The sequence below is a fragment of the Mercenaria mercenaria genome, chromosome 7 (assembly GCF_021730395.1).
Source record: "Mercenaria mercenaria strain notata chromosome 7, MADL_Memer_1, whole genome shotgun sequence".
Lineage (NCBI taxonomy): Eukaryota > Metazoa > Mollusca > Bivalvia > Venerida > Veneridae > Mercenaria > Mercenaria mercenaria.
In genome coordinates this window covers 71,148,247-71,176,063 of record NC_069367.1, presented here as the reverse complement: position 1 = coordinate 71,176,063, position 27,817 = coordinate 71,148,247, and the positions used below count along the sequence as shown (strand labels likewise).

The 27,817-nt window shown below is 33.3% G+C and overlaps 1 protein-coding gene across 2 annotated transcripts in view; it reads right to left on the bottom strand.

Moving 5' to 3' along the window:
* The window catches only part of LOC123553955 (uncharacterized), a 115,055-nt gene that overhangs the window by 71,848 nt on the left and 15,390 nt on the right, over positions 1–27,817 (bottom strand). Inside the window, exons 5-23 of one of the 2 annotated variants that reach the window (XM_053548642.1) lie at positions 27,369–27,478; positions 25,683–25,750; positions 24,597–24,727; positions 22,706–22,756; positions 20,481–20,558; positions 19,882–19,991; positions 18,576–18,643; positions 18,093–18,223; positions 15,962–16,012; positions 11,763–11,834; positions 10,987–11,096; positions 9,984–10,051; positions 9,518–9,648; positions 7,355–7,405; positions 4,805–4,876; positions 4,021–4,130; positions 3,005–3,072; positions 2,539–2,669; positions 381–431 (exon numbers count right to left, since the gene is read on the bottom strand). In XM_053548642.1, coding sequence (XP_053404617.1) covers positions 381–431; positions 2,539–2,669; positions 3,005–3,072; positions 4,021–4,130; positions 4,805–4,876; positions 7,355–7,405; positions 9,518–9,648; positions 9,984–10,051; positions 10,987–11,096; positions 11,763–11,834; positions 15,962–16,012; positions 18,093–18,223; positions 18,576–18,643; positions 19,882–19,991; positions 20,481–20,558; positions 22,706–22,756; positions 24,597–24,727; positions 25,683–25,750; positions 27,369–27,478 — 1,662 coding nt within the window. The remainder of the gene's footprint in view (positions 1–380; positions 432–2,538; positions 2,670–3,004; positions 3,073–4,020; positions 4,131–4,804; positions 4,877–7,354; positions 7,406–9,517; positions 9,649–9,983; positions 10,052–10,986; positions 11,097–11,762; positions 11,835–15,961; positions 16,013–18,092; positions 18,224–18,575; positions 18,644–19,881; positions 19,992–20,480; positions 20,559–22,705; positions 22,757–24,596; positions 24,728–25,682; positions 25,751–27,368; positions 27,479–27,817) is intronic. The other variant, XM_053548643.1, reaches the window with a different exon arrangement.

Below are 27,817 nucleotides of genomic sequence, written 5' to 3'. Positions count from 1 at the left end.
ATCGAATTTTATTACTTTATTCAATTCGTTTAATAAATTCAGTATGAAAAGACACCCATATACACTGACGAGATATGAAAACGCGGCAAACATATGCCTGAATATATTTTTCACTACAAAATGCATCACCTTGAAATGTTCAACATATACACATCTCGATACTCTATAAACACTCAAATTTAATCATCACAAAAGACCGTAAAATTATCACAATGGGTATAGAGTATCGAAACATAATATTACGGAAAATGTGGACCGAATTATAATTCTGATTTTGATATATTAACCAAATCTCTACAATAACGACTGAACCAGCTATACGAAAATAAATTCAAGTCTGTTTTATCATAATTACACAAATTATACATATAATGCTATACCGGTATGAGTGTTGTTCCAACTCGAATGTCCATCCGTCATGCTGCTACACTCTGTTTAAAAAAACATACGGAATCGTATTAGAGGAAAGTTCAATGATTTTAAAAAAATTAATGCAAAGTAAATGTACTTCTAATCGTTAATCAGTTTAATATCAAATGTACTTTTTCTTAATATAAAAAGAAACACAAATAATTTCATATCTATTGTAGCTTTACTGAACTGTGTCATTTAAGAATGAATGCAGCTTAATTTCCTACTATGTTTTGCGTATATGTATCTTTTCTTCCACCAGATATGAGAAACATCAATACAAATTGCATACATTGAACAAAGAACAAATTTAATATATAAACACCAAAGTGAACATATGTACAATACACATATATAAAAGAAAATTGTCCTTTTTCAGATACAACGACAACAACAAAGCCAACCAACAACAGCATAACATAACAGATAGTGGATATAGAACGTGGGAGCCCTAAACCTTTCACGATCAACAAACATAAGAAATTAGCTGGCTTTTTACAACAGCTTCTAGAACATTTTATGTTACATTTGAACGTATATTACTTGCACAATCCAAGATTTATTGTTTTCTTCCTATCAATTTTCTTTTACATAGTAATATCTATATTAACACTACTTTAATATTGATTTGACAATTAAAGAAAAATAAATGACCGTACACAGACACCCTACTTGGAGAACGAAGAATATAGGTAAACTACGGGTTTGTTAAGTTCCGCATTGTTCTAGCAATTATATTCCAATACAAACAAACTCCATGTCGAAAAGTGAAAGGCATAGAGAATGTGTATGGTTCGCCAGGATTAAAATATTGAGTGAAACTATATCAATGATAAAACATTATTACAACAAATAGTTCAATAATGTTGTTCGATAATGGACATTTCTCAGAAATTATCTTGAAGCATTTGGTCTTGTTTATATCATCCATAGCCAGATAAATCCTGATAACAGTTCAATAACCTGATCTATATAAGGCATATCGAGGGTTCAACGCAATAAGGGCGTATCTACATATTATAATCATATGTAGATACGCCCTTATTGCGTTGAACCCTCGATATGACATATTTTGCTGAATCAATTTGTGCAAGACGTGCAACAAATTTTGCCTTACATGATCGTTTGTTCGACAAAATTAGTCACTGTAAAGTTGACTCTAATGCCACGTGATTGTAAACTTTACCAAGGACCAAACTTATCCTTCGCTCATACTTTGCTACCTTGAATACACTTTTTAGATAATTGATTTCCATTCAACAAGGCCAGGACATTTCGCCTAAGTCACATCATCATGGAAATAATGCCTCAGACCATATTTTCCAAGTATACAATAATGATAATATTTTGTAAATATGACCGTTAAATGAGTTGTATAATTTTAGCATCAGCAGTGACTGTATAACCTTGACAAAAGCTTGGCGGATGTCAAGACAAAAAGAAGTGAAGCTATTTGTTTTTTTAACTTTATGAGCGCATGCGACAGTTAAATGGAAAACTTCAACAATAGACAGTGCAGGGAAAATCATCAAATACAAGTTTGGCAAATGATAGGAGAGAGTTAAACTAATATATTACATATACTTCGTCGTATGGCATTTTCAGCCTGATCATTCAGACATAAATGTAAAGACATCGAATTAAACGATTTCAGGACACTAAATATCAAAATAATAAATGACCCGTTTGACCACATACAGAGCCCTGTCCAGTATTAATGACTGATTCAAGTGGATGTATATTCTATAGCATGAAGCTGGACGTAAACATTGGTAGTGAGAAAGTGTCTGATAAGCGTCAACATCTTTGAGCTGAATCAACAGTGATGGATGACTTTCCTCTTTTGACTAGCTTACGACAAGTATGTTTGGCTTTTAAACCCGACCGTCTCTAAGGAGCTAGGAAATTTGCTTCAAATATTCTCTTATATTTGACACAATAATAACTTAGTAATGTGAATCCTTAGGCACATAATCATAATAAATAACCATTTTGAATAAAAATGCCAGTTAAATAATTTTCTCTTTCTATTCATAAAACATACCCTGGACAAAAAAAGTCGAAACTGCACGTTTCAATTAAACCTACCACATATGATAATGCGAAATACAGAAATTAACATCTTACCATCAACCACAGTAGCATTTGTAACGTCAGGCATCGATAGAAACACATGTTTGGTAATGTTTTTCGTATCTTCAATATCGCTGAATGGTTCTAGGTTCAAGTACAGTTCGTATTCCGCTATAAGCCCTGGTCTAAAAAGATATTGTTTGTTGTGAAATCACATCTTCGATGTTGGTTAATCACAGAATTGCTTCGATCAAAAGGTGTATTCAGAATGCACCCTTATTTTAGTTCGGATTAAAAGCTGTAAATCACACTCTAGACCAATAGGAAGATGAGGTAATGACACTTTAAAAATTGTTGAAAGATATCAAGTTACTTATTTTATTTCAGTTTCGCACTGCATTCGCTAAAAATATTAAATTTAAACTAATTTCTTATGATATGGTTATTGACTGAAATGACTGTAATTGATACAATTTCGGAAAACTGATAGGTATTAACGAAAATACACATATTGACTTACAAGAATCGTATCACGTCAAAGTGTACGAAATTAATGTAGTATATACTCATTTTGGCCGTATTTTCAACCTGGAAATTTAAATATGACAATTGACATATATGGACTAAAACAATTTACAAATCTTCTAATACGCCTTGGTATTTTGGTAATATAATTCACATTTGATATATAGTGAAATATCAATTCAAATCCTTTTTCTTAAATATGACAGAATGAAGAAATCATTTTTTGCCATGCCATCCTGTCCTCTAACGAAATAAAACGTAAGCATTCGTTATTCGTCACCTTAAGACTGATAAAAAGAATTTTAGTTCACCTGAAATTCGGTCAAAATATAGACCCAGCTACAGTTCTTTATGAAGATCCCTCTTATATACATCGAATTGTACAAAGAAAACATAAAAATAAGTGTACGAAATTAACGTATTATATACTCGTGTAGGCCGTGTATTCAACCTGGAAATTAAAATATGACAAATGAACTTTACAGATTTTTGATAAAAAACTTTGGCAATATAATACAAACTTGGATTTCTAGGAAAATCCATTTTCTTAGATACAACAGAATGAAGAAATCATTTTATTGCCATGCTTTCTAAAGAAATTATATATAATCATAATATTGTTCGACTTCCTAAGATTCGGCTCAGGTCGTAAAATAAAAAATGAAATCATAGCATTACCCGATATTTGCCATGTAACAAATTACCACCAAAACATAAAATGTGTGTAATTCCTGTACTAAATGCGCTAAACGTTGAAAAATAATGAGGGATCAGCTGAAAGTTTATATAATAATGATTCATATACAAACTTAACTATGACCTCATTACTCGTCATTGGTGAGACGGTTCGTCCACAATTACGTCAAAACCATTTATTTATGATTCGTGGACACCGTGGCTAATCAGGGCAACACTACCGCTTCCCCATACAGTTGAAACAGAAATACCGAAAATCAAAGTTTCTAACTATCTCATTACATATTTGGAAAATATAAGCAATCATCACAATACCTTCAAAGTCAGGTCTTCTTCTAAGTCACTGAATGTGATTGACCCCGGATCATAGAGCGCGTCTTCCCAAGTTTCGTAAGGCAATGTCAGATTACCTCGCAGACACTTCTCTAAAAATGGCACAGCTATTACATTAACTATTTACCATTACAATTATTGATTTAAAGCTAAACGCTCTCAAATTTAAAGATCTCTGACTAAACGAATGGAATGTATAAATCTTTTGAAAAGATTCAGATTATCATCCTCCAGCTACATTATCAAATAGGTGGTACCTATATTGTACTTCCGATAAAACTATACAGGGATGCATTCTATGGACAAACATATAACAACTTCTGCGCTGTCACTTAACTCAACTTAGATGTTTACATAATGTCGTTTTCTTTAGTCATAGTTATTCAGTGATGTTATATTTTCTAGACCTTTGGGATCATTGAGTCCATTCAATAGATGAGTTTCGTTTAAGCCGGTGCTAAGGGGCATGAGAGATGTTGCACATTTCATGACCTCTCGTAAACGGACTCAGTAAGACCGAGTCTGCTATTATTCTGCTTGGTTGTATTCTATGCTCCTATAGGATCTTTTTACAGATTTATATTACCTCTGTACATGTGATTTAAAAAGCCGTTGGTATCAAAAGTCTTATTTATCATGTACCGTTTTCATAGACTGTATGTAAAATGTCCTGTTTGGACAATAATGCCATATTCTTAAAATTATGTTACAATTTCAAGGCATCCGTGAATAATCTAATATTTTAGTAACAAATGTATATATCTACCTTCCATATAACCACTGCTTTCGTATGTGGAATAATCATAGTAATGGGATGAGTCTGTTGGGTGTATCCAGTCTGCAAGTTAACACATATTTTAAGGTATGACCCACCTAATGGTGAATATTTCAAATGTTCAAAACAATGTTACAGTAATATACTGTATCCAGTGAGAGACTTGTATGCAAAATTTAAACAACTTTTACCGTGCCGTTTTTAATTTTTTTCGCATAATTCATGATATTTTCTCAAGCTCAAATAGAGACAAATTTCAAAGTGATGGCCACAGTTCAAAACGTTTGCAGAGAATTCATTATACCATTAATTTTGATAAAAGAAACGTCAAACTATTGGTAAACAATTATAAAACACAAAATAAAACTGTGAATATCATTTTTTTTCTAGGGCGCCTCAAGTAAAAGGATTTAATGAGATAGAATTCCAACTCCAACATTGAAAAAATAAGGTCGAGTCCTGTGGGACTGTTTTAAAGTTATATATATAATGAAAATTCAATATCTACACTCCATTTTTAGCTCGACTATTCGAAGAATAAGTAGAGCTATCCTACTCACCACCGCGTCGGCGTCGGCGTCGGTGTCGGCGTCGGCGTCGGCGTCACACCTTGGTTAAGTTTTTCGTACCAGTCCACATTTTGACAAAGTCTTTTGAGATAAAGCTTTGAAACTTTCAACACTTGTTTACCATCATCATGGCCAGTTATAGGCAAGAGCACATAACTCCATCAAGGATTTTGGCTGAATTATGGCCCCTTTTGACTTAGAAATCATGGTTAAGTGTTTCGTACCAGTTCATATTTTGACAAAGTCTTTTAAGATACAGCTTTGAAACTTTCAACACTTGTTTACCATCACCATGGCCAGTTATAGGCAAGAGTACATAACTCCATCAGGGATTTTGGCTGAATTATGGCCCCTTTCGACTTAGAAATCTTGGTTAAGTTTTTCGTACCAGTTCATATTTAGACAAAGTCTTTTAAGATAAAGCTTTGAAACTTTCAACACTTGTTTACCATCACCATGGCCAGTTATAGGCAAGAGTACGTAACTCCATCAGGGATTTTGGCTGAATTATGGCCCCTTTCGACTTAGAAATCTTGATTAAGTTTTTCGTACCAGTTCATATTTAGACAAAGTCTTTTGAGATAAAGCTTTGAAACTTTCAACACTTGTTTACCATCACCATGTCCAGTTATACGCAAGAGCACATAACTCCATCAAGGATTTTGGCTGAATTACGGCCTTTTTTGACTTAGAAATCTGGGTTAATATTTCGTACCAGTCCATATTTTGACAAAGTCTTTTGAGATAAACTTTGAAACTTTCAACACCTGTTTACCATCACCATGTCCAGTTATAGGCAAGAGTACATAACTCCATCAAAGATTTTGGCTGAATTATGGCCCCTTTTGACTTAGAAATCTTGGTTAAGTTTTCGTACCAGTTCATATTTTTTGTAAAGTGTTTGACATATGGCTTTTAAACTTTTATCACTTGTTTAGTATAATAGTCTCTATCTGTAGGAAAGAGAACATAACTCTGTCATCTATTTTGGCTGAATTATGGCCCTTTTTGGACTTTGAAATTGGTTCTGTTTTCATACAAGTCCATGTTTTGTCAAAACTATTTGACATATGGCTTTTAAACTTTGAACACTTGTTTATCATTATGATTTCCATCTGTAGGCAAGTCTACATAACTATTTTGGCTGAATTATGGCCCTTTTTGGACTTTGAAATTGGCTCATATATTGCCATTTAGTGCAAGACTTATCGAAATCAAAGTAATACAGGAACATTGTTTGTCTAATCTATTTATTTCTTTTGTCTGAATATCCGTGGAAATATTTTGACCCCATTCTTCAATCAATTCTTCGAATAGTCGAGCGCGCTGTCACCAGACAGCTCTTGTTTACAACTGATATTGTTCGTTAGATAAAAACAAACATTTGGTATTTAACTATTTCATAAAGCTTTGATGGTATGTACAGGTGACATTGGTTTTATTGACTTGGTCTATGATGAACAAAGGAAAAAGTAATTTTGATCTTTCAGTAGGAAATTCTTACAGGTGATAAAAAGAATATTACATTTGTGTCTTTCCATATTGAATCTATTGAATTCGGTGAATAAAACTGATAAAATGCTCTGACAGAGCATCGAATTTTATTACTTTATTCAATTCGTTTAATAAATTCAGTATGAAAAGACACCCATATACACTGACGAGATATGAAAACGCGGCAAACATATGCCTGAATATATTTTTCACTACAAAATGCATCACCTTGAAATGTTCAACATATACACATCTCGATACTCTATAAACACTCAAATTTAATCATCACAACAGACCGTAAAATTATCACAATGGGTACAGAGTATCGAAACATAATATTACGGAAAGGTGGACCGAATTATAATTCTGATTTTGATATATTAACCAAATCTCTACAATAACGACTGAACCAGCTATACGAAAATAAATTCAAGTCTGTTTTATCATAATTACACAAATTATACATATAATGCTATACCCGTATGAGTGTTGGTCCAACTCGAATGTCCATCCGTCATGCTGCTACACTCTGTTTAAAAAAACATACGGAATCGTATTAGAGGAAAGTTCAATGATTTTAAAAAAATTAATGCAAAGTAAATGTATTTCTAATCATTAATCAGTTTAATATCAAATGTACTTTTTCTTAATATAAAAAGAAACACAAATAATTTCATATCTATTGTAGCTTTACTGAACTGTGTCATTTAAGAATGAATGCATCTTAATTTCCTACTATGTTTTGCGTATATGTATCTTTTCTTCCACCAGATATGAGAAACATCAATACTAATTGCATACATTGAACAAAGAACAAATTTAATATATAAACACCAAAGTGAACATATGTACAACACACATATATAAGAGAAAATTGTCATTTTTCAGATACAACGACAACAACAAAGCCAACCAACAACAGCATAACATAACAGACAGTGGATATAGAACGTGGGAGCCCTAAACCTTTCACGATAAACAAACATAGAAATTAACTGGCTTTTTACAACAGCTTCTAGAACATTTTATGTTACATTTGAACGTATATTACTTGCACAATCCAAGATTTATTGTTTTCTTCATATCAATTTTCTTTTACATAGTAATATCTATATTAACACTACTTTAATATTGATTTGACAATTAAAGAAAAATAAATGACCGTACACAGACACCCTACTTGGAGAACGAAGAATATAGGTAAACTACGGGTTTGTTAAGTTCCGCATTGTTCTAGCAATTATATTCCAATACAAACAAACTCCATGTCGAAAAGTGAAAGGCATAGAGAATGTGTATGGTTCGCCAGGATTAAAATATTGAGTGAAACTATATCAATGATAAAACATTATTACAACAAATAGTTCAATAATGTTGTTAGATAATGGACATTTCTCAGAAATTATCTTGAAGCATTTGGTCTTGTTTATATCATCCATAGCCAGATAAATCCTGATAACAGTTCAATAACCTGATCTATATAAGGCATATCGAGGGTTCAACGCAATAAGGGCGTATCTACATATAATAATCATATGTAGATACGCCCTTATTGCGTTGAACCCTCGATATGACATATTTTGCTGAATCAATTTGTGCAAGACGAGCAACAAATTTTGCCTTACATGATCGTTTGTTCGACAAAATTAGTCACTGTAAAGTTGACTCTAATGCCACGTGATTGTAAACTTTACCAAGGACCAAACTTATCCTACGCTCATACTTTGCTACCTTGAATACACTTTTTAGATAATTGATTTCCATTCAACAAGGCCAAGACATTTCGCCTAAGTCACATCATCATGGAAATAATGCCTCAGACCATATTTTCCAAGTATACAATAATGATAATATTTTGTAAATATGACCGTTAAATGAGTTGTATAATTTTAGCATCAGCAGTGACTGTATAACCTTGACAAAAGCTTGGCGGATGTCAAGACAAAAAGAAGTGATGTCTGAAGCTATTTTTTTTTTAACTTTATGAGCGCATGCGACAGTTAAATGGAAAACTTCAACAATAGACAGTGCAGGGAAAATCATCAAATACAAGTTTGGCAAATGACAGGAGAGAGTTAAACTAATATTTTACATATACTTCGTCGTATGGCATTTTCAGCCTGATCATTTAGACATAAATGCAAAGACATCGAATTAAACGATTTCAGGATACCAAATATCAAAATAATAAATGACCCGTTTGACCACATACAGAGCCCTGTCCAGTATTAATGACTGATTCAAGTGGACGCATATTCTATAGCATGAAGCTGGACGTAAACATTGGTAGTGAGAAAGTGTCTGATAAGCGTCAACATCTTTGAGCTGAATCAACAGTGATGGATGACTTTCCTCTTTTGACTAACTTACGACAAGTATGTTTGGCTTTTAAACCCGACCGTCTCTAAGGAGCTAGGAAATTTGCTTCAAATATTCTCTTATATTTTACACAATAATAACTTATTAATGGGAATCCTTAGGCACATAATCATAATAAATAACCATTTTGAATAAAAATGCCAGTTAAATAATTTTCTCTTTCTATTCATAAAACATACCCTGGACAAAAAAAGTCGAAACTGCACGTTTCAATTAAACCTACCACATATGATAATGCGAAATACAGAAATTAACATCTTACCATCAACCACAGTAGCATTTGTAACGTCAGGCATCGATAGAAACACATGTTTGGTAATGTTTCTCGTATCTTCAATATCGCTGAATGGTTCTAGGTTCAAGTACAGTTCGTATTCCGCTATAAGCCCTGGTCTAAAAAGATATTGTTTGTTGTGAAATCACATCTTCGATGTTGGTTAATCACAGAATTGCTTCGATCAAAAGGTGTATTCAGAATGCACCCTTATTTTAGTTCGGATTAAAAGCTGTAAATAACACTCTAGACCAATAGGAAGATGAGGTAATGACACTTTAAAAATTGCTGAAAGATATCAAGTTACTTATTTTATTTCAGTTTCGCACTGCATTCGCTAAAAATATTAAATTTAAACTAATTTCTTATGATATGGTTATTGACTGAAATGACTGTAATTGATACAATTTCGGAAAACTGATAGGTATTAACGAAAATACACATATTGACTTACAAGAATCGTATCACGTCAAAGTGTACGAAATTAATGTAGTATATACTCATTTTGGCCGTATTTTCAACCTGGAAATTTAAATATGACAATTGACATATATGGACTAAAACAATTTACAAATCTTCTAATACGCCTTGGTATTTTGGTAATATAATTCACATTTGATATATAGTGAAATATCAATTCAAATCCTTTTTCTTAAATATGACAGAATGAAGAAATCATTTTTTGCCATGCCATCCTGTCCTCTAACGAAATAAAACATAAGCATTCGTTATTCGTCACCTTAAGAGTGATAAAAAGAATTTTAATTCACATGAAATCGGTCAAAATATAGACCCAGCTACATTTCTTTATGAAGATCCCTCTTATATACATCGAATTATACAAAGAAAACATAAAAATAAGTGTACGAAATTAACGTATTATATACTCGTGTAGGCCGTGATTTCAACCTGGAAATTAAAATATGTCAAATGAACGTTTCAGATTTTGGATAAAAAACTTTGGCAATATAATTCAAACTTGGTTTTCTAGGAAAATCCATTTTCTTAGATATAACAGAATGAAGAAATCATTTTATTGCCATGCTTTCTAAAGAAATCAATTATTGTTCGAATTCCTAAGATTCGGCTCAGGTCGTGAAATGAAAAATGAAATCATAGCATTCCTCGATATTGTTGCCATGTAACAATTTACTACCTAAACATAAAATGCGTGTAATTCTGTACTATATGCAAAACGTTGAAAAAGAGAGAGGGAACAGCTGAAAACTTGTATGATAATTATTCATATACAAACTTAACTATGACCTAATTACTCGTCATTGGTGAGACGGTTCGTCCTCAGTTACGTCAAAACCATTTATTCATGATTCGTCGACACCGTGGCTAATCAGGGCAACGCTACAGCTTCCCCATACAGTTGAAGCAGAAGTACCGGAAATCAAAGTTTCTTACTATCTCATTACATATTTGGAAAATATAAGCAATCATTAAAATACCTTCGAAGTCAGGTCTTCTTCTAAGTCACTGAATGTGATTGACCCCGGATCATACAACGCGTCTTCCCAAGTTTCGTAAGGCAATGTCAGATTACCTCGCAGACACTTCTCTAAAAATGGCACAGCTGTTACATTAACTATTTACCATTACAATTATTGATTTAAAGCTAAACGCTCTCAAATTTAAAGATCTCTGACTAAATGAATGGAATGCATAAATCTTTTGAAAAGATTCAGATTATCATCCTCCAGCCATATGATCAAATATGTGGTACCTATACTGTACTTCCGATAAAACTATACAGGGATGCATTCTATGGATAAACATATAACAACTTCTGCGCTGTCACTAAATTCAACTTAGATTTTTACATAAAGTCGTTTTCTTTAGTCATAATTATTCAGTGATGCTATATTTTCTAGACCTTTGGGATCATTGAGTCCATTCAATAGATGAGTTTCGCTTAAGCCAGTTATAAGGGGCATGAGAGATGTCATGACCCCTCGTAAACGGACTCAGTAAGACCGAGACTGCTATTATTTTGCTTGGTTGCATTCTATGCTTCTAAAGGATCTTTTTTACAGATTTATATTACATCTGTACATGTGATTTAAAAAGCCGTTGGTATCAAAAGTCTTATTCATCATGTACCATTTTTATAGATTGTATGTAAAATGTCCTGTTTGGACAATGATGCCATATTCTTAAAATTATGTTACAATTTCAAGGCATCCGTGAATAATTTATTATTTTAGTAACAAATGTATATATCTACCTTCCATATACCCACTGCTTTCGTATGTCGAATAATCATAGTAATGGGATGAGCCTGTTGGGTGTATCCAGTCTGCAAGTTAACACATATTTTAAGGTATGACCCACCTAATGGTGAATATTTCAAATGTTCAAAACAATGTTACAGTAATATAATGTATCCAGTGAGAGACTTGTATGCAAAATTTAAACAACTTTTACCGTGCCGTTTTTAATTTTTTTCGCATAATTCATGATATTTTCTCAAGCTCAAATAGAGACAAATTTCAAAGTGATGGCCACAGTTCAAAACGTTTGCAGAGAATTCATTATACCATTAATTTTGATAAAAGAAACGTCAAACTATAGGTAAACAATTATAAAACACAAAATAGAACTGTGAATATAATTTTTTTCTAGGGCGCCTCAAGTAAAAGGATTTATTGAGACCGAATTCCAACTCCAACATTGAAAAAATAAGGTCAAGTCCTGTGTGACTGTTTTAAAGTTTGCTCACTTCATTCAAAAATAGCCTTGGGGCAGAAGTAAAACCTACCTACATTTCTTGCAGAATATCTAAAGAGTAATGGCAAAATATAGAACTTTTCCCGTATGTAACTCATTATCTATAAAGATGTCTAACTCTACCCCCTTTTGTTTCAAAGGTAAATTCACTTTGAACAGCAAAAAATCACTTATCAAATGAAAAATTGTCAAATTTGTACAATAATACATCTTGAAAAATGTAAAAACTTACTAGAAAAACAAGAGGCCCATGATGGTCCTGAATCGCTCACCTGTCCCCATGTGACCCAGTTTTGAACTGAGTGTGACGTCGTTTTTTCTATTATCTGACATAGTGACCTAGATTTTGAGCTCATGTGACCCAGTTTCAAACTTGACCTAGATATCATCAAGATGAACATTCAGACCAACTTGCATACAGATCCCATGAAAAATATAGCCTCTAGAGAGGTCACAAGGTTTTTCTATTATTTGACCTACTGACCTAGTTTTTGACGACACATGACCCTCGTTTCAAGCTTTTTCTAGATATAACCCAGGTAAACATTCTGATTAAAATTCATGAAGATCCATTGAAAAGTATGGCCTCTAGAGAGGTCACAAATTTTTTTTTATTATTTGACCTACTGACCTAGTTTTTGATGGCACTTAACCCAGTTTCAAACTTGACCTAGATATCATCAAGAGAAACATTCTGACTAACATTCATAAAGATCCATTGAAAGGTATGGCCTCTAGAGAGGTCACAACATTTTTTCTATTTTTAGACCTATTGACCTAGTTTTGAAACTCACGTAATCCAGTTTCAAACTTGTCCTAGATATCATCAAGATGAACATTCTGCCCAACTTTCATACAGATCCCATGAAAGGTATGGCCTCTAGTGAGGTCACAAGGTTTTTTATTATTTAACCTACTGACCTAGTTTTTGAAGGCACGTGATCCAGTTTCAAACTTGATCTAGATATCATCAAGTTAAACATTCTGACCAACTTTCATGAAGATCCATTGAAAAGTATGGCCTCTAGAGAGGTCACAATATTTTTCTATTTTCAGACCTACTGACCTAGTTTTAGACCGCACGTAACCCAGATTCAAACTTGACCTAGATATCATCAAGGTGAACACCCAACTTTCATACAGATCCCATGAAAAATATGGCCTCTAGAGAGGTCACAAGGTTTTTATATTATTTGACCTACTGACCTAGTTTTTGACGGCACGTAAACCAGTTTCAAACTTGTTCTAGATATCATCAAGTTAAACATTCTTAGGGCTGTGGATCGTCAGACAAGTGGCGATCCGATCCGATCCGCGAGTCGGGGCTGACGATTCACAGATCGAACCACGGATCACCAGCCATAACTTTTAATGATACAAAAATGCAAGCCCGTTATATAAGTACCGTTTTCTTTATGGACTTTTCAGTTTCAGCTCCATTTAACAGTTTTGTCTAATGTTTAATGTTTTGCTCATTAATTAAAGTCAGGTTTCGCGGGTGGACTACTGTAATGTTCGGCCATTCTTGCAGATGAACGATATGACGTCGGGCATTAATATCACAATATCTAGTACAAAATTCGTATTTTTGATAAGGAAACTTTATTTGTTGGAAAGAGTTTCGTATTTAGCTTTTTATTGAATTCAATTTCTCAAATAATAAATGTTTATTCTCTGTTTTGACTGATTTCATATTAATTTTCGTTCGAAAATAAGACCGATACTAACTCTACCTAGGACATTTGTTTACATCGGTCTAGAATCTGACAATGCGTAATCGTCTTAGATGTGCAAAATATGCATTGAATACGTTTAATGTGGCTTTAATTTAGTTTTATTGATAGAATTTTACGTGTTGCATGTAATAGTGGAAAAGATCGCGATCCAACGATCTCGACAAAGACGAATATCCGTACTCGAACTTTTGGTCGAATTCTTGGATATCCGAGTACTCGGATACTCGTTACAGCCCTAAACATTCTCCCCAACTTTCATGAAGATTCATTGAAAAGTATGGCCTATAGAGAGGTCACAATGTTTTTCTATTTTTAGACCTACTGACCTAGTTTTGGACCGCACGTAACCCAGTTTCAAACTTGACCAAGATATTACCAAGATGAACATTCTGACCAACTTTCATAAAGCTCCCATGAAAAATGTGACCTCTAGAGTGGTCACAAGCAAAAGTTTACGCACGGCGCACAGACGGACGGACGACTGCACTTTGTGACAGGTGAGCTAAAAAGAATATAAAGAAAAGAGAAGATAAAAGCTGAGGAATAACAAACTTACTTTGTCAGCCAGAGAAAGCATTGTAAAACATGCATGACATTAAAACTACATGCAAGGGTCATTAGTTAAGTTTTTCACATACTTTGATTCATTTGTTAAGTTCGGATGCGGATTGGCATCAGAGTACGAACGTAGATTTGCAAACGATCGAGTCTGCTCCGTCAACAAAAATCAGTTCAAAATGTTCCAAAATTTTCAATGAATCATGGTATCATAACATAGATTCTAAATAAGCCGAGACCTTTGACGGGTATTTCCCACTTTAAATGAGTATCGTGAATAGTAACTGTTATCAAAGCCTGATATCTAATTCAACAGCGACCATTCAGGTTTTGATTCCTCTCCTAAGGTGAAAACGTCTTTCCTGTGAACAAACCATTTAGACATTTAGATGGCTTACGGAAGGTTGGGTGTCCTTCAAAGGTAATTGCCCGTGACTCCGGGCATATAGGAGTCTTCCTTCATGGTCAAAATGTGGCCTATAATTTTGAAACGATCAATCCAAATATTTTCTTTCTTACTACTTAATACTTTTGTGATGACATTTATAACATGATAATTACCAAATTAAATCAACATTCTATGTGACTAATGTTTAAAACGGAATCTAGTCATGGTGTTTAAAATGTTAGTTGACCAAATGTTTTCCCCTCTTTTTTACTATCTTAATATGTATATGTATTACGGTCTCATAACCAGCAAGCTTCCTGTTTCAGAAGAATTTTCGTTGAACTTATTCCTAGCTGTCCGACTAAGATACAAGTAAAACAGGATTGTAAATAGTTAGAACCATGGTTTAATGAAAACTAAACACTGAATAATACAAAAAACACTTAGCAATGTGCACCGATCGATATTCTTAGCAATATTTCTTAAAGTTCAAATATAACATTCATGTTAATAAAAAAAATATGTTATAAAAAAGTCGGACCTTTTAAAATTTGGTCAAGGTCGTTATATTAATAACGTTACATTATGATATCACATACTTTCCTTGAACTTTCAATAAACCAATTAACATATTGTTCAGACGTCTGAGATTTTTTTTGTACTTTAAATTATGTAGTATGATACAAAATATCAGATTACTAGAAGTTTGTGCAATGTGGGAAACACATTGGAAACATTTGCCGTCACTTTGCATATTGTATCCGAAGGACTTCAATTGAAAAGTGCCTTTAATCATCCAAAAAAAGTCTTTAGAATAACGTATATCATCATGACCATTTTAATGCAAGTCAATGAACCACAATGTTACGATGCAGATGGAATGAACTATAATGCTGATTAGGATATAACATAATTTCCATGGCAACGACTTAATTATGTGAAAACAAATTCCAGACTGTTTTATCATAATTGTAGAAATTATACAAATTTAGTGTCTTTCATGATTTTTTTTACCCGTATGAGTGTTGGTCCAACTCGAATGTCCATCCGGCATGCCGCTACACTCTGTTTCAAACAAAACATATGAAAGTTAAATGATTATAAAAAGATTAATACTAAGTAAAAATACTTCCAATATACAAAATATATTTTTTTCTATTAAAAGAAACAAAAAATTCATATTTACTCTAATGAGCGTTATGAGTTTCATTATTAAAGACTGATTTATTTTTAATTTTTAGAAAAAAAGTGGATATCCACAGGTTGTCCAACACGATGTAAACGAAAGTATTGAATGCTCGGTTTGATTAAGCCTGTTCATGGGCGATAGTGCAAATGTAAGCTACCAATCCACACTCTCTAGCCCCGGGTTGAGAAGAACGCAACATTTACACATGTTATAAGTACCAGAATATAACTTAGAGGCACCCACAAATGTATTAATACGGCATTTCACATGGAACCTTTAATGGTACACAGAGTGCGCGGGGTATTGTCCCCAACTGAAATAATTTTAATCTTATACCCTTAATTACCTTGTTCGAGAGTTAGAGCACCAATGCAGACAAGAGCTATATCTGTCCCTGTTTGTCGCGGCATTGGCCATATCAATTTAATACACTCCATCAAATGTAACTGCGTTTATGTTATCTTACACTGTAGTTCGCAATCCAAAATAGCTTTCGATAAGACAAAAGTCTTCATCTCAGTGTTGTTATATTTTCTGGTCCTTCGGGGTCATTGATTTCAACTCATTTCGTTTTGAAGATTGAATTCTGCTTAAGCCGGTACTAGGGGGCGTGGGCAGTGTTACAGTTTCCATTACTGCTCATGAACAGACTCAATCAAACCGAGTCTGCAATTTTCACTGTTTGCTTTGTTCTCGGTGCTTCCGATGGATCTACTTTCCAGATTTTATATAAATATCTTACAGATAGAGAATGAAAGTCGTTCTTATTCACGCCAAAGCCTGACATACCGAAAATGGTTTTACGTACTTTAGAACAAGCATCTTTAAAAGTCTCATCAAACGTCATTGCAAACTATTCCTATGTGAACACAGACTTCATTTCAGCAATATATTGTGAGCTTGTACCTCATTTGATTATTTAAATATCTGTTATGTATTATTTAAGACAAACCTATCTGTTGCGGAATTGTTATGTTTTTAGTTTATTTAGCCTTTCTAGACCGAATTTACTGTAGGAAAGTAGTTCCATATTATTGGCATAAGTTAAACATCCATTGAAATACCATACATCTTAAAACTATATTCAAATGAGTCAGTGGTATTCACTTAATCATTCACAAAGAGTAAATACAGAAAGGGTATAATAAATAGTCATTGGCGCATTTCTGGCGCTATTTGGAAGCAACTGGATGGTATGCCTTAATTTTAGCACATCATCATACGTTTGTGAACATCTCTGGTAATATTTTATAAATATGACCGTTAACTGAGTTGTATAATTTTAGTATCAGCAGTGAATGTGTAACTTTGACAAAAGCTTGGCGAAAGGTTTGGCGCTTTTTTCTGTAGCGAACTTTATGAAGGTGCTGGACAATTAATTGCAAATTTCCAAAATAACCAGCGCAGGATAAATCATATAAATACAAGTTTGAGAAATAAGGTTAGGAGAGAGTAGATCAAATATATTGCACATATGTAACACTTTGTCGTATGGCAAGGGATGATAACGAATTAAACGATTTCAGGATACTAAATATTTAAAAAACAATAAATGACCAGTTTGCCTACATACAGAGCACTGACCCTGAACTAATGCGAATGTATATCTTATAGCATGAAGCTAGACGTTAACATTGGTATTGTTAAAAGTGTCTCATAATCTGAACTTCTATGAACTGAATCTATAGGAATGGAAGACCTTTTCGGTTTTGACTAACTTTCGACAAGTAATGTAAGCTTTTACACCCTACCATCTTAAAGGAGCTAAGAATTTTGCTCCAAGGATTCATTTATTCTACACTATAATACTTGGGAATCATGGGAATCCTGATGTGCATGCACAGAACAAATGTCCATTTTGATATAAATGTCTATTGAATAATCTATCATTCTATTGAGAAAACGTGCCATGAAGAACGACTGATTATATGTAAAATACAGAAACTAACATCTTACCCTCAACCACAGTAGCGTTTGTAACGTCAGACATCGATAAAAGTAAATATTTGGTAGTGTTTTTCGTATCTTCAATATCGCTGAATGGTTCTAGGTTCAACTGCAGTTCGTATTCCGCTATAAGCCCTGGTCTAAAAAGATATTTTTTTGTGAAATCACATCTTCGATGTTGTTTAATCACAAAATTGCTTCGATCAAAAGATGTATTCAGAATGCATCCTTACTTTAGTTGGGCTTAAAAGCTGTAAATCTAGGAAGATGCGGTAATGATCCATTTAAAGTTTATGCTTTTGAAAGATATCAAGTTACCTATTTCGTTTCTTCGTGACTTCGTTATTTCTTTGTTTCAGTTTCGCATTGCATTTGCTCAAAATATTAAGTTTAAACTAATTTCTTAAGATATGGTTGTTGACTGAAATGACTGTAATTAATACAATTTCGGAAAACTGACAGGTATTAACGAAAATATACATATTGACTTACAAGAATCGTATCACGTCGAAGTGTACGAAATTAATGTAGTATATACTCATGTGGGCCGTGTTTTCAACCTGGAAATTAAAATATGACAAATGACAAATATAATCTATAAGCAGATCCCTATACTTGAATATATCCGCTCCACACATATCAAAGTGATAATACTGTCTTACAAACATTGTGCTGTCTAGTGTTTTTGATATTTAATTTTTCACATTTGATTAATAGGCATGAAAAAGGTGAGGTAGCTGATTATTGTGTCGATAAATTGCATTAAGATATTTTAATCTCCTTGAAAAAACTTCCGCTATTAGCGTTATACTATGTAATTTAATTGAACATCATTTCCAATTGATGGAAAACAAAATCGAACAGTGATAAAGCGATACCGTCGTGATTGTTAACTCATTCGTCTCCTTAGCGATATAAACACTTTAAACTCACATGAAAATTCAGCAAAAATATAGACCAAGCTGCATTACATTTTGAACACTCTCCTTATTTAAATAGAATTATATAAGGAAAATATAAAATTATTTTCTACTTCACATATAACGCATAAATGTAACTTTTTCTAATAATCAATGACTAACTTTGTTCAAACCAGGTCCATGGAACAGAACTACATGTCGCAAAATCTCATTAATTCTGGCTATAAGGAAATTGACATTTGTTACATGAAAGTGTTTCTTTAAAATCTACAAGGATGACAACAGGTAAATAATTTATCGGGAAGCATCGGCTGGTAGTTCCTTACTTAGATTGTTTTATCCGAGTCCTTTTCATAAAATATGGATCCTACGCAGACCTTCATAAGGAAAGCTGGTAAAATATTATTTTCCCCAAAGTAGTAAGCTACACGATATTGAAATCGATGATGTGATAATATGTCTTGAACCTTTTAACACTCATATTGCCAATGTCATAAACTTCTTTAACTGGTTTTGTTCTGTGAATCAAGTTCTTTCACATTTAACATAAACTTAAGAAGACTGTGTCATAAAATATATTCAAGGCCAACTGGTCAAGATCAGGTGAGCTTTCTATGACCTCGTTGGTCCATTTTTTTTAATTTCTCGCTGCACTCGCTTCAAGTAATAATGATGTATATGACCTCATAACTCGCCAGTGATGAGGATGCTCGTCCAATATTACGTCAAAAACCATTTACTCATGATTCGGGGACACCGTGATTAATCAGGACAGCAGTAAAGCTTCCTCATACAGTTGAAATAGAAATACAGACAATTAGCCTTCTTCTTTACCCTCTCATTACATATTTGGGAAATATATGAAACCATTACAATACCTTCGAACTCAGGTTTCCTTCTAAGTTACCGAATGCGGTTGACGAGGGATCATTGAGCGCTTCTTCCCAATTTTGTGAAGACAATGTCAGATTACCTCGCAAACACTTCCCTAAAAATAGCACAAATATTTTATTGACAATATATGATAACAGCTATTGATTTAAAGCTAAGTGCTGTCAAATTTAAAGATCTCTGACTAAATTAATTTTATGAATAAAGTTATTGAACAGATTCAGATTAGCATCCTACAGCTTGATAGTCCAGTGCGTGGCACCTATAATGTAGTCTGGTAAATCTATAGAAAGATAGAATTCCATGGTAAAACAATACCAACTTCTATGCTGTCAGTACTAAATTCAGCTTAAATGTTTATATAAGGTCGTTTCTTTAATCGCAGTTATTCATTACATCTGTACACGTGCTTTAAACAATCGGTAATGTTAAATGTTATCTACAAAGTTCATCTTATTTATCACGCGACTCTTTTATAAACTGTAAGTAAATGATGGCATTCCTGTCGGTAAAATCAGTCATATTCCGCAGAATTCTGTTACTATAATTATGCACACGTGAATTTTTACTAAATGTGAACATTTACATTCCCATTCCATATATCCACTGCTTTCCAATGTCGAATAGTCGTGGTGAGAGGATGAGCCTGTTGGATGTATCCAGTCTGCAAATTAACATAAGTTTTAATAAATTTCGTACAAAATCGGGCTAATAAAATGAGATGAATATTTATGCATGAGTGTACCAAAGAAAACGGTACAAGCTGTTAAACTGCTACCACAGTCATTGAAATCATTTCATAAAAACTGTGAAATCTTTGGAAACAATAATTTGTTAGCGTTCAAAGAATCATGTTCCAACATGATGACTACACATAATATGGAATCGTGTCTCAAGCCGACATCTACATATAATATGTAATTATGTTTCAAGATGCATTTATTTGCAAAGGGACATTACCCAGGACAATTTTACATTGTAGGTTATATACGAGTAAAACAAACTAGTCTTTGTTTCATCTAAAGTTCAGTAACTTCAGATCAGTTTTCTTTATCTTAGGCGTGAACTAGAGGCTAGAGTGTATGAACAACACTGGAGCGTCTGACATGTGTTGAAATGAGCCTAGACTTTTAAAGCCGTACATTTTGACCTGACATTTGAAAGTGGAACATGGGCATGTAATCTAAATGTAACGAATACGTTTTGAAAATATGCACTCTTGTGAGTGTACATGCAGTTTCGTGTCAAAAATGCAAAATATACGGATGTATATTTAAAATGAATAACTGAATAAAATAGAGGTGTGAAATTTTATTAAAAAGAATTACCTCGAGTTTAATATATTGGAAGGATGAAAGAGGTCTCAATGCACATAAATATGTCATCAATTTAATAAGAAGTGAGATGTCACAAGACGCATACGGAATTGTTTATATCTCATTTAATCTATAGGCCACATGTTGGAACCCCGAGTGAGCCGATTTTATTTTTCATGACGATAAGGCAAGATAATATATGTTTTAAGTCGTTCGTCCTCCTTCTTTGAGGGGAAGTTGTAAAACAAGTCAATACTTGTACAGATTACAGACAAATTGCTAGGTTATATAGCTGAATATCTGTTGTAAATGATTTGGTCCGCTCCGCTAATAAAATTAACTTCAAAATTTGCTGAAAAATTCAATGTATTGTTGTATCACAACATAGATTCCAAATAAGCCGAGGTCTTTCCACTTTAAATGAATATCATGAAGTCGAATGAATTCATAGTAACTGTAGTGAAAGCTTGATATCTAAACAACAGTGACCATTCTGGAGACTCCAGGCATATCGAAATCATTCTCCAGCGTCAAAAGCTGGAAAGTCACCATATGACCTATAGTTTTGCCATTGAGACGATCAATCCATTTTTTCTTGTTTCTAGGATCTTATTACTTTTGTGATCACATTCATAACATGATAATTACAAAATTAAACAAATATTTTATGTGACTATTTTTTTAAAAACAGAATCTAGTCATGGTGTTTAAACGGTTTGTTGACCAAATGTTGTTTTCCTCTTTCTTACTATTTTAATATGTATATGGATTACGCTCTCATAACCAGCAAGCTTCCTATTTCAAAAGAATTTTCGTTGAACTTATTCCTAGCTGTCCGACTAAGATACAAGTAAAACAGGATTGTATATAGTTAGAACCGTGGTTTAATGAAAACTAAAAACTGAATAATACAAAAACACTTGCAATGTTCATCTATCGATATTCTTAGCAAAATTCCTTAAAGTCCAAATATTACATTCATTTTAATAAAAATATGTTTTAAAAAATCAGACCTTTTAAAATTTGGTCAAGAATATATTAATAAAGTTATATTATGGTATCACATAATTTTCTTGAACTTTCAATAAACCATTACCATATTGTTCAGACGTCTGAGAATTTTTATTTTTGTACTTTAAATTATGTAGTATGATACAAAATATCAAATTATTAGAAGTTTCGTGCAATGTGGGAAACACTTTGGAAACATTTGCCGTCACGTTGCATATTGTACCTGAAGGACTTCAGTTGAAAAGTGCCTTTTATCATCCAAAGAAGTCTTTAGAATAACGTATATCATCAATTGTATTGACCATTTTTAATGCAAGTCAGGGAACCAAAATGTCACCATGCAGGTGGATTGAACCATAATGCTGACCAAGATATAACTAACTTACCATAGCAACGGCTAAATTATGTTAAACAAAGTCCGGTCTGTTTTATTACAACTGTACAAATTATACAAATTAAATGTCTCTCTTTCATGATGTTATACCTGTATGAGTGTTGGTCCAACTCGAATGTCCATCCGTCATGTCACTACACTCTGTTTCAAACAAAATACATGAAAGTTAAATGACTATACAAAGATTAATACCGTGTACATATACTCCCAATTGTAAAAAAGGTTTATATTAAATGTTATTTTTCTGAATATTAAAAGGAATAAAAAGTCATATTTATTTTAGTGAGCGTTACTCTTACTCAATTTCGATATTAAAGACTGAATAAAATAGAAAAAGCGGAAATCCACAGGTCGCACAACACGACATAAACGAAAGTGTTGCATGCTCTGTTTGATTTAGCCTATTCACGGACGGTGGTGAAAATGCAAGCTACCGTCCACACCCTTTAGCACCGGATTGAGCAGAACGCAACATTTACAAATAAGAACCAGAATGAAATTAAGAGGCACCCGCAAATGTATTAATGCGGAGGTTCACATGAAACCTATAATGATACATAAAGTGCGCGGCGTATTGTTTCCGGATGAAATAATTTTAATCTTATTCCCTTAATTAACTTGGTCGAGAGAGCACTAATTCAGACAAGAGCTATATCTGTCCTTGTTGGTCGCGGCATTGACCGTATTAAATTAATACATAATTCAAATATGACTGCGTGTTTGTTATGTTCGCAATCGAAAATCGAAAATAGCTTTCGATAAGACAAAAGTCTGATACAGATGTCATATAGATAGAGGATGAAAGTCGTTCTTATTCACGCCAAAGCCTGAGATATACGTAATTCAGAACAAACATCTTTTATAGTCTCATTAAAATACATGTATTCATTGCAAACGATTCCTTTGTGACCATATGACTTGAATTCAGCAATATGTAGCGAGGATTGACTTCATTTGCGGAACTTCTACGGCATAAGTTTATTAGCTTTTCAAGACCTAACTTATTGTACGAAAGTAGTGCCATATCATCGGCATACGTTAAACATCCATTTGAAGTTCAATGCATCTTAAAACTATATTCAGATGAGTCAGTCATTCACAAAGAGCAAATGCAGCAATGGTATAATACATTGACCTTGGTGCATATTCGGCGCTATTTGGTAGCAATCGCATGTTATGTCTTACGTTTTAGGATAATATTATACGTTTGTGGACATGTCTGATAATATCTTATGAATAGGACCGTTAACTGAGTTTCATAATTTTAGTATCAGCAGTGAATCTGTAACCTTGGGAAAAGCTTGACGGACGGCAAGAGAACAGACGTTTTCTTCACCAAAGCTAATAGTAACGTTTTGAAAGTGCGGGAAATTTAATTAGAAAATTCCACAATAATTATTAGCCAGTGCAGGATAAATCATATAAATACAAGTTTGAGAAATGATATATACATAACTAAGGTATTACATACACGTAACAATTCGTCGTATGGCAAGCCATGACAACGAATTAAACGATTTCAGGATACTTAATATTGAAAGAATAAATGACTCAGTTTCATACCTACAGAGCGCTGACCCGTATTATGTGCAAATGCCTGCCCTAAAGCGAATGTATTTTTATAGCATGAAGCTAGACGTAAACACTGGTACTGAGAAAAGGGTCTCATAACCCATAACCGTGAACTTCTTTCAGCTTAATCTAAAAGGGTATAAGACCTTTCCGGTTTTGACTCACTTTCGACAAGTAAGACCCTACCGTCTCAAAGGAGCTAAGAATATAGCTTCAATGATTCATTTATTCTACACTATAATAACTTCTTCATGGGAATCCTGAGGTGTATACACAGAAAAAATATCTTTTATATATATATATATATATATTTACCTATTAAATAATCTAATCATTCTATTCAGAAAACGTACCCGAGACAAAAAAAAAAAGACTGATAATATGTAAAATACAGAAATTAATATCTTACCATCAACTACAGTAGCGTTTGTAACGTCAGACATCGATAGAAACAAATATTTGGTCGTGTTCTTCGTTTCTTCAATATCGCTGAAGGGTTCTGTGTACAAGTATAGTTCGTATTCCGCTATAACCCCAGGTCTAAAATGATATTTTGTTTGTGAAATCGCATTTGCGATGGTGGTAAATCACAAAAGTGCTACGATCGTGAGATGTATTCGGAATGCACCCTTATTTTAGTTCTGCTAGTAGAATTACGAAAGAACACAAGTCTCAGTTTCAACATTAACTTATTTTAACAATAAATGTTCATCAAACAGAATCTTAATCAAATATAATTGACATTATATCGTCAACTTATATCGATAGCCTAGTGGTAGAGCATCCGCTTCGACTGCGGGAGGTCGTGGGTTCGATCCTCGGCCGCGTCATACCAAAGACGTGAAAAATGGTACCAGCAGCTCCCTTGCCTGGCGCTCAGCATTAAAAGGGAAATTGGCCTCTTCTCTCATACCCTCGTGGCGGTGGATTCCATCAGGAACGAGGTGTCGAGAGTGGTTAATATAAGTTGTAGAACTTGTTTCATAATCGACCCGACCTAAATTAGTATAAACTTACTTCCGAGTTAAGTCTTGGTATTTAGGTGTCTTTCCATAAATCGTAAATATGAAAAAATCCTGTGGCAGAAACTTTTTGACATGTTTTATAGGTATATTCGTTTCTTTAGAGAAATTGAATTTCAAATAATAAACCTACTTAATATTGAAAGAACTTCAATAATTTATAGTCTCAAAAATCTTATCTTCTTTTATAAAAAATAAACTAAAAAATACCCTGTTACGCTATTACTTATAGCTGTATATCACACTCTAGATCAAGTCCGGAAACTATAGGAAGATGCGGTGATGATCCATTTAAAGTTGAAAGGTATCAAGTTCTTTATTTCGTTTCTTCGTGACTTTGTTAATTCAGTTTCGTATTACATTCTCTCAAAACATCATCTTAAGATATGGTCACTGATTGAAATGACTGTAATTGATAAAATCTAGGAAAACGGACAGGTGTTACCGTAACGAAAATATATATATAGACTTACAGGAATCGTATCACGTCGAAGTATACGAAATTAACGTAGTATATACCCGTGGAGGCCGTGTTGTTAACCTGGAAATTAAAATATGATCAATGAACTTTACAGACTAAATACAGTTAACAATTTTCTAACATTCCTTGGTAAAATTGTTTGCATTATAATTCACATTTGATATATATTCAGATATCAAACCAAATTATTTTTCTAACGACAAAATGAAGAAATCATTTTCTTGCCATGCCATTATGTCCTCTAACGAAATTGAATGCAATCATTCAATAATATTGTTTGACTTTCTAAGATTGGGCTCAGGTCGTAAAATGAAAAATAAAATCATAACAATACTCGATTTTGTTGACATTTAACAAATTACTACCTAAACATATAATTCGTGACATTCCTGTACTATATGCAAAAACATTGCAAAATATAGAGTTCATATATGGATAAGGACCAATGAAATATAATCTATAAGCAGATCCCTATGCTTGAGTATGTTTGTTTCACACATATAAACGTGATTTTTATGTCTCACAAACATTGTGCTGTTTAGTGTTTGTAATAATCTAATTTTTCATTGTTGATTAATAAGCAGGAGAATGGCGAGAATGCTGATTATTGTGTCGATAAATTGCGTTTAGATATTTTAATCTTCTTGAAATAACTTCCGTTATTAGAGTTATACTATGGACTTTAATTGAACATCTTTTCCAATTGATGGAAAACAACATGAAACAGTGATGAAGGAAAACAACATGAAACAGTAATGAAGCGATGCTGTCGTGATAGATGTCATTCGTCACCTCAGAAACGATGTAAAGAATGTAAGCTCACTAGAAAATTCAGCCAAAATATAGACCCAGCTGCATTACTTTTTGAACACGCCACTTATCTAAATAGAATTATATAAGAAAAACATGAAATTATATTCTACTTTACACATATGTACATATGTACAAATGTAACGTTTTTTCTAATTGTCAACGAGTAACTGTGTTCTAGCCAGGTCCATGGAACGGAACCATATGACGCAAAATCTCATTTATCCTGGATATTACGAAAATGACATTTTACATGAAAGTTTTTGTTTTAAAAAGTTTCTTTAAAAATTACGATAACAACAGGTATATGGTTTAACAGGAAGCATCGGCTAGTAGTTCCTTACTTAGATTGTTAAAGCCGAGCCCTTTTTATAAAATATGAATCCTACGCAGAACTACATAAGGAAAACTGGTAAAAAATTATTTTCCCTAAAGTAGTAAGCTATTTCTACATGATATTGAAATCGATGATGTGATAATAAGTTTTGAACCTTTTAGCACTCATATTGCCAATGTTATAAACTTATTTAACTTGTTTTCATCTGTGAGTCAAGTTATTTCACACTTAACATAAACCTTAAGAAGACTGTATCATAAAATATATTCAAGGTCAAGATCAGGTGAGCGTTCTATGGCCTCGTTGGTCTATTTTTTTTAATTTCACGCTGCACTTGCTTCAAGTAAGACCTCATAACTCGCCAATGATGAGAAGGTTCGTCCAATAATACGTCAAAAACCATTCACTCATGATTCGGGGACACCGTGATTAATCAGGACAGCAATAAAGTGAAATAGAAACACTGACAATCAGCCTTCTTCTTTACCCTCTCATTACATATTTGGAAAATATATGCTACCATCACAATACCTTCAAACTCAGGCTTCCTTTCAAGTTACTGAATGCGGTTGACGAGGGATCATTGAGCGCTTCTTCCCAACTTTGTAAAGGCAATGTCAGATTACCTCGCAAGCACTTCCCTAAAAATAGCACAGATGTTTTACTGACAATATATGATAACAGCTATTGATTTGAAGCTAATCACTTTCAAATTAATTGTATGAATAAAGTTTTTGAAAACATTCAGATTAGCATCCTACAGCTAGATAATCCAATGCGTGGCACCTATAATGTAGTCTGGTAAATCTATAGAAAGATAGAATTCCATGGTAAAACATACAACAACTTCTATGCTATCAGTACTAAATTCAACTTAAATGTTTACATAAGGTCGTTTTTGTTTTAATCGCAATTATTCATATTACATCTGTACAAGTGATTTAAACAATCGGTAATGTTATCTATCACGCGACTCTTTT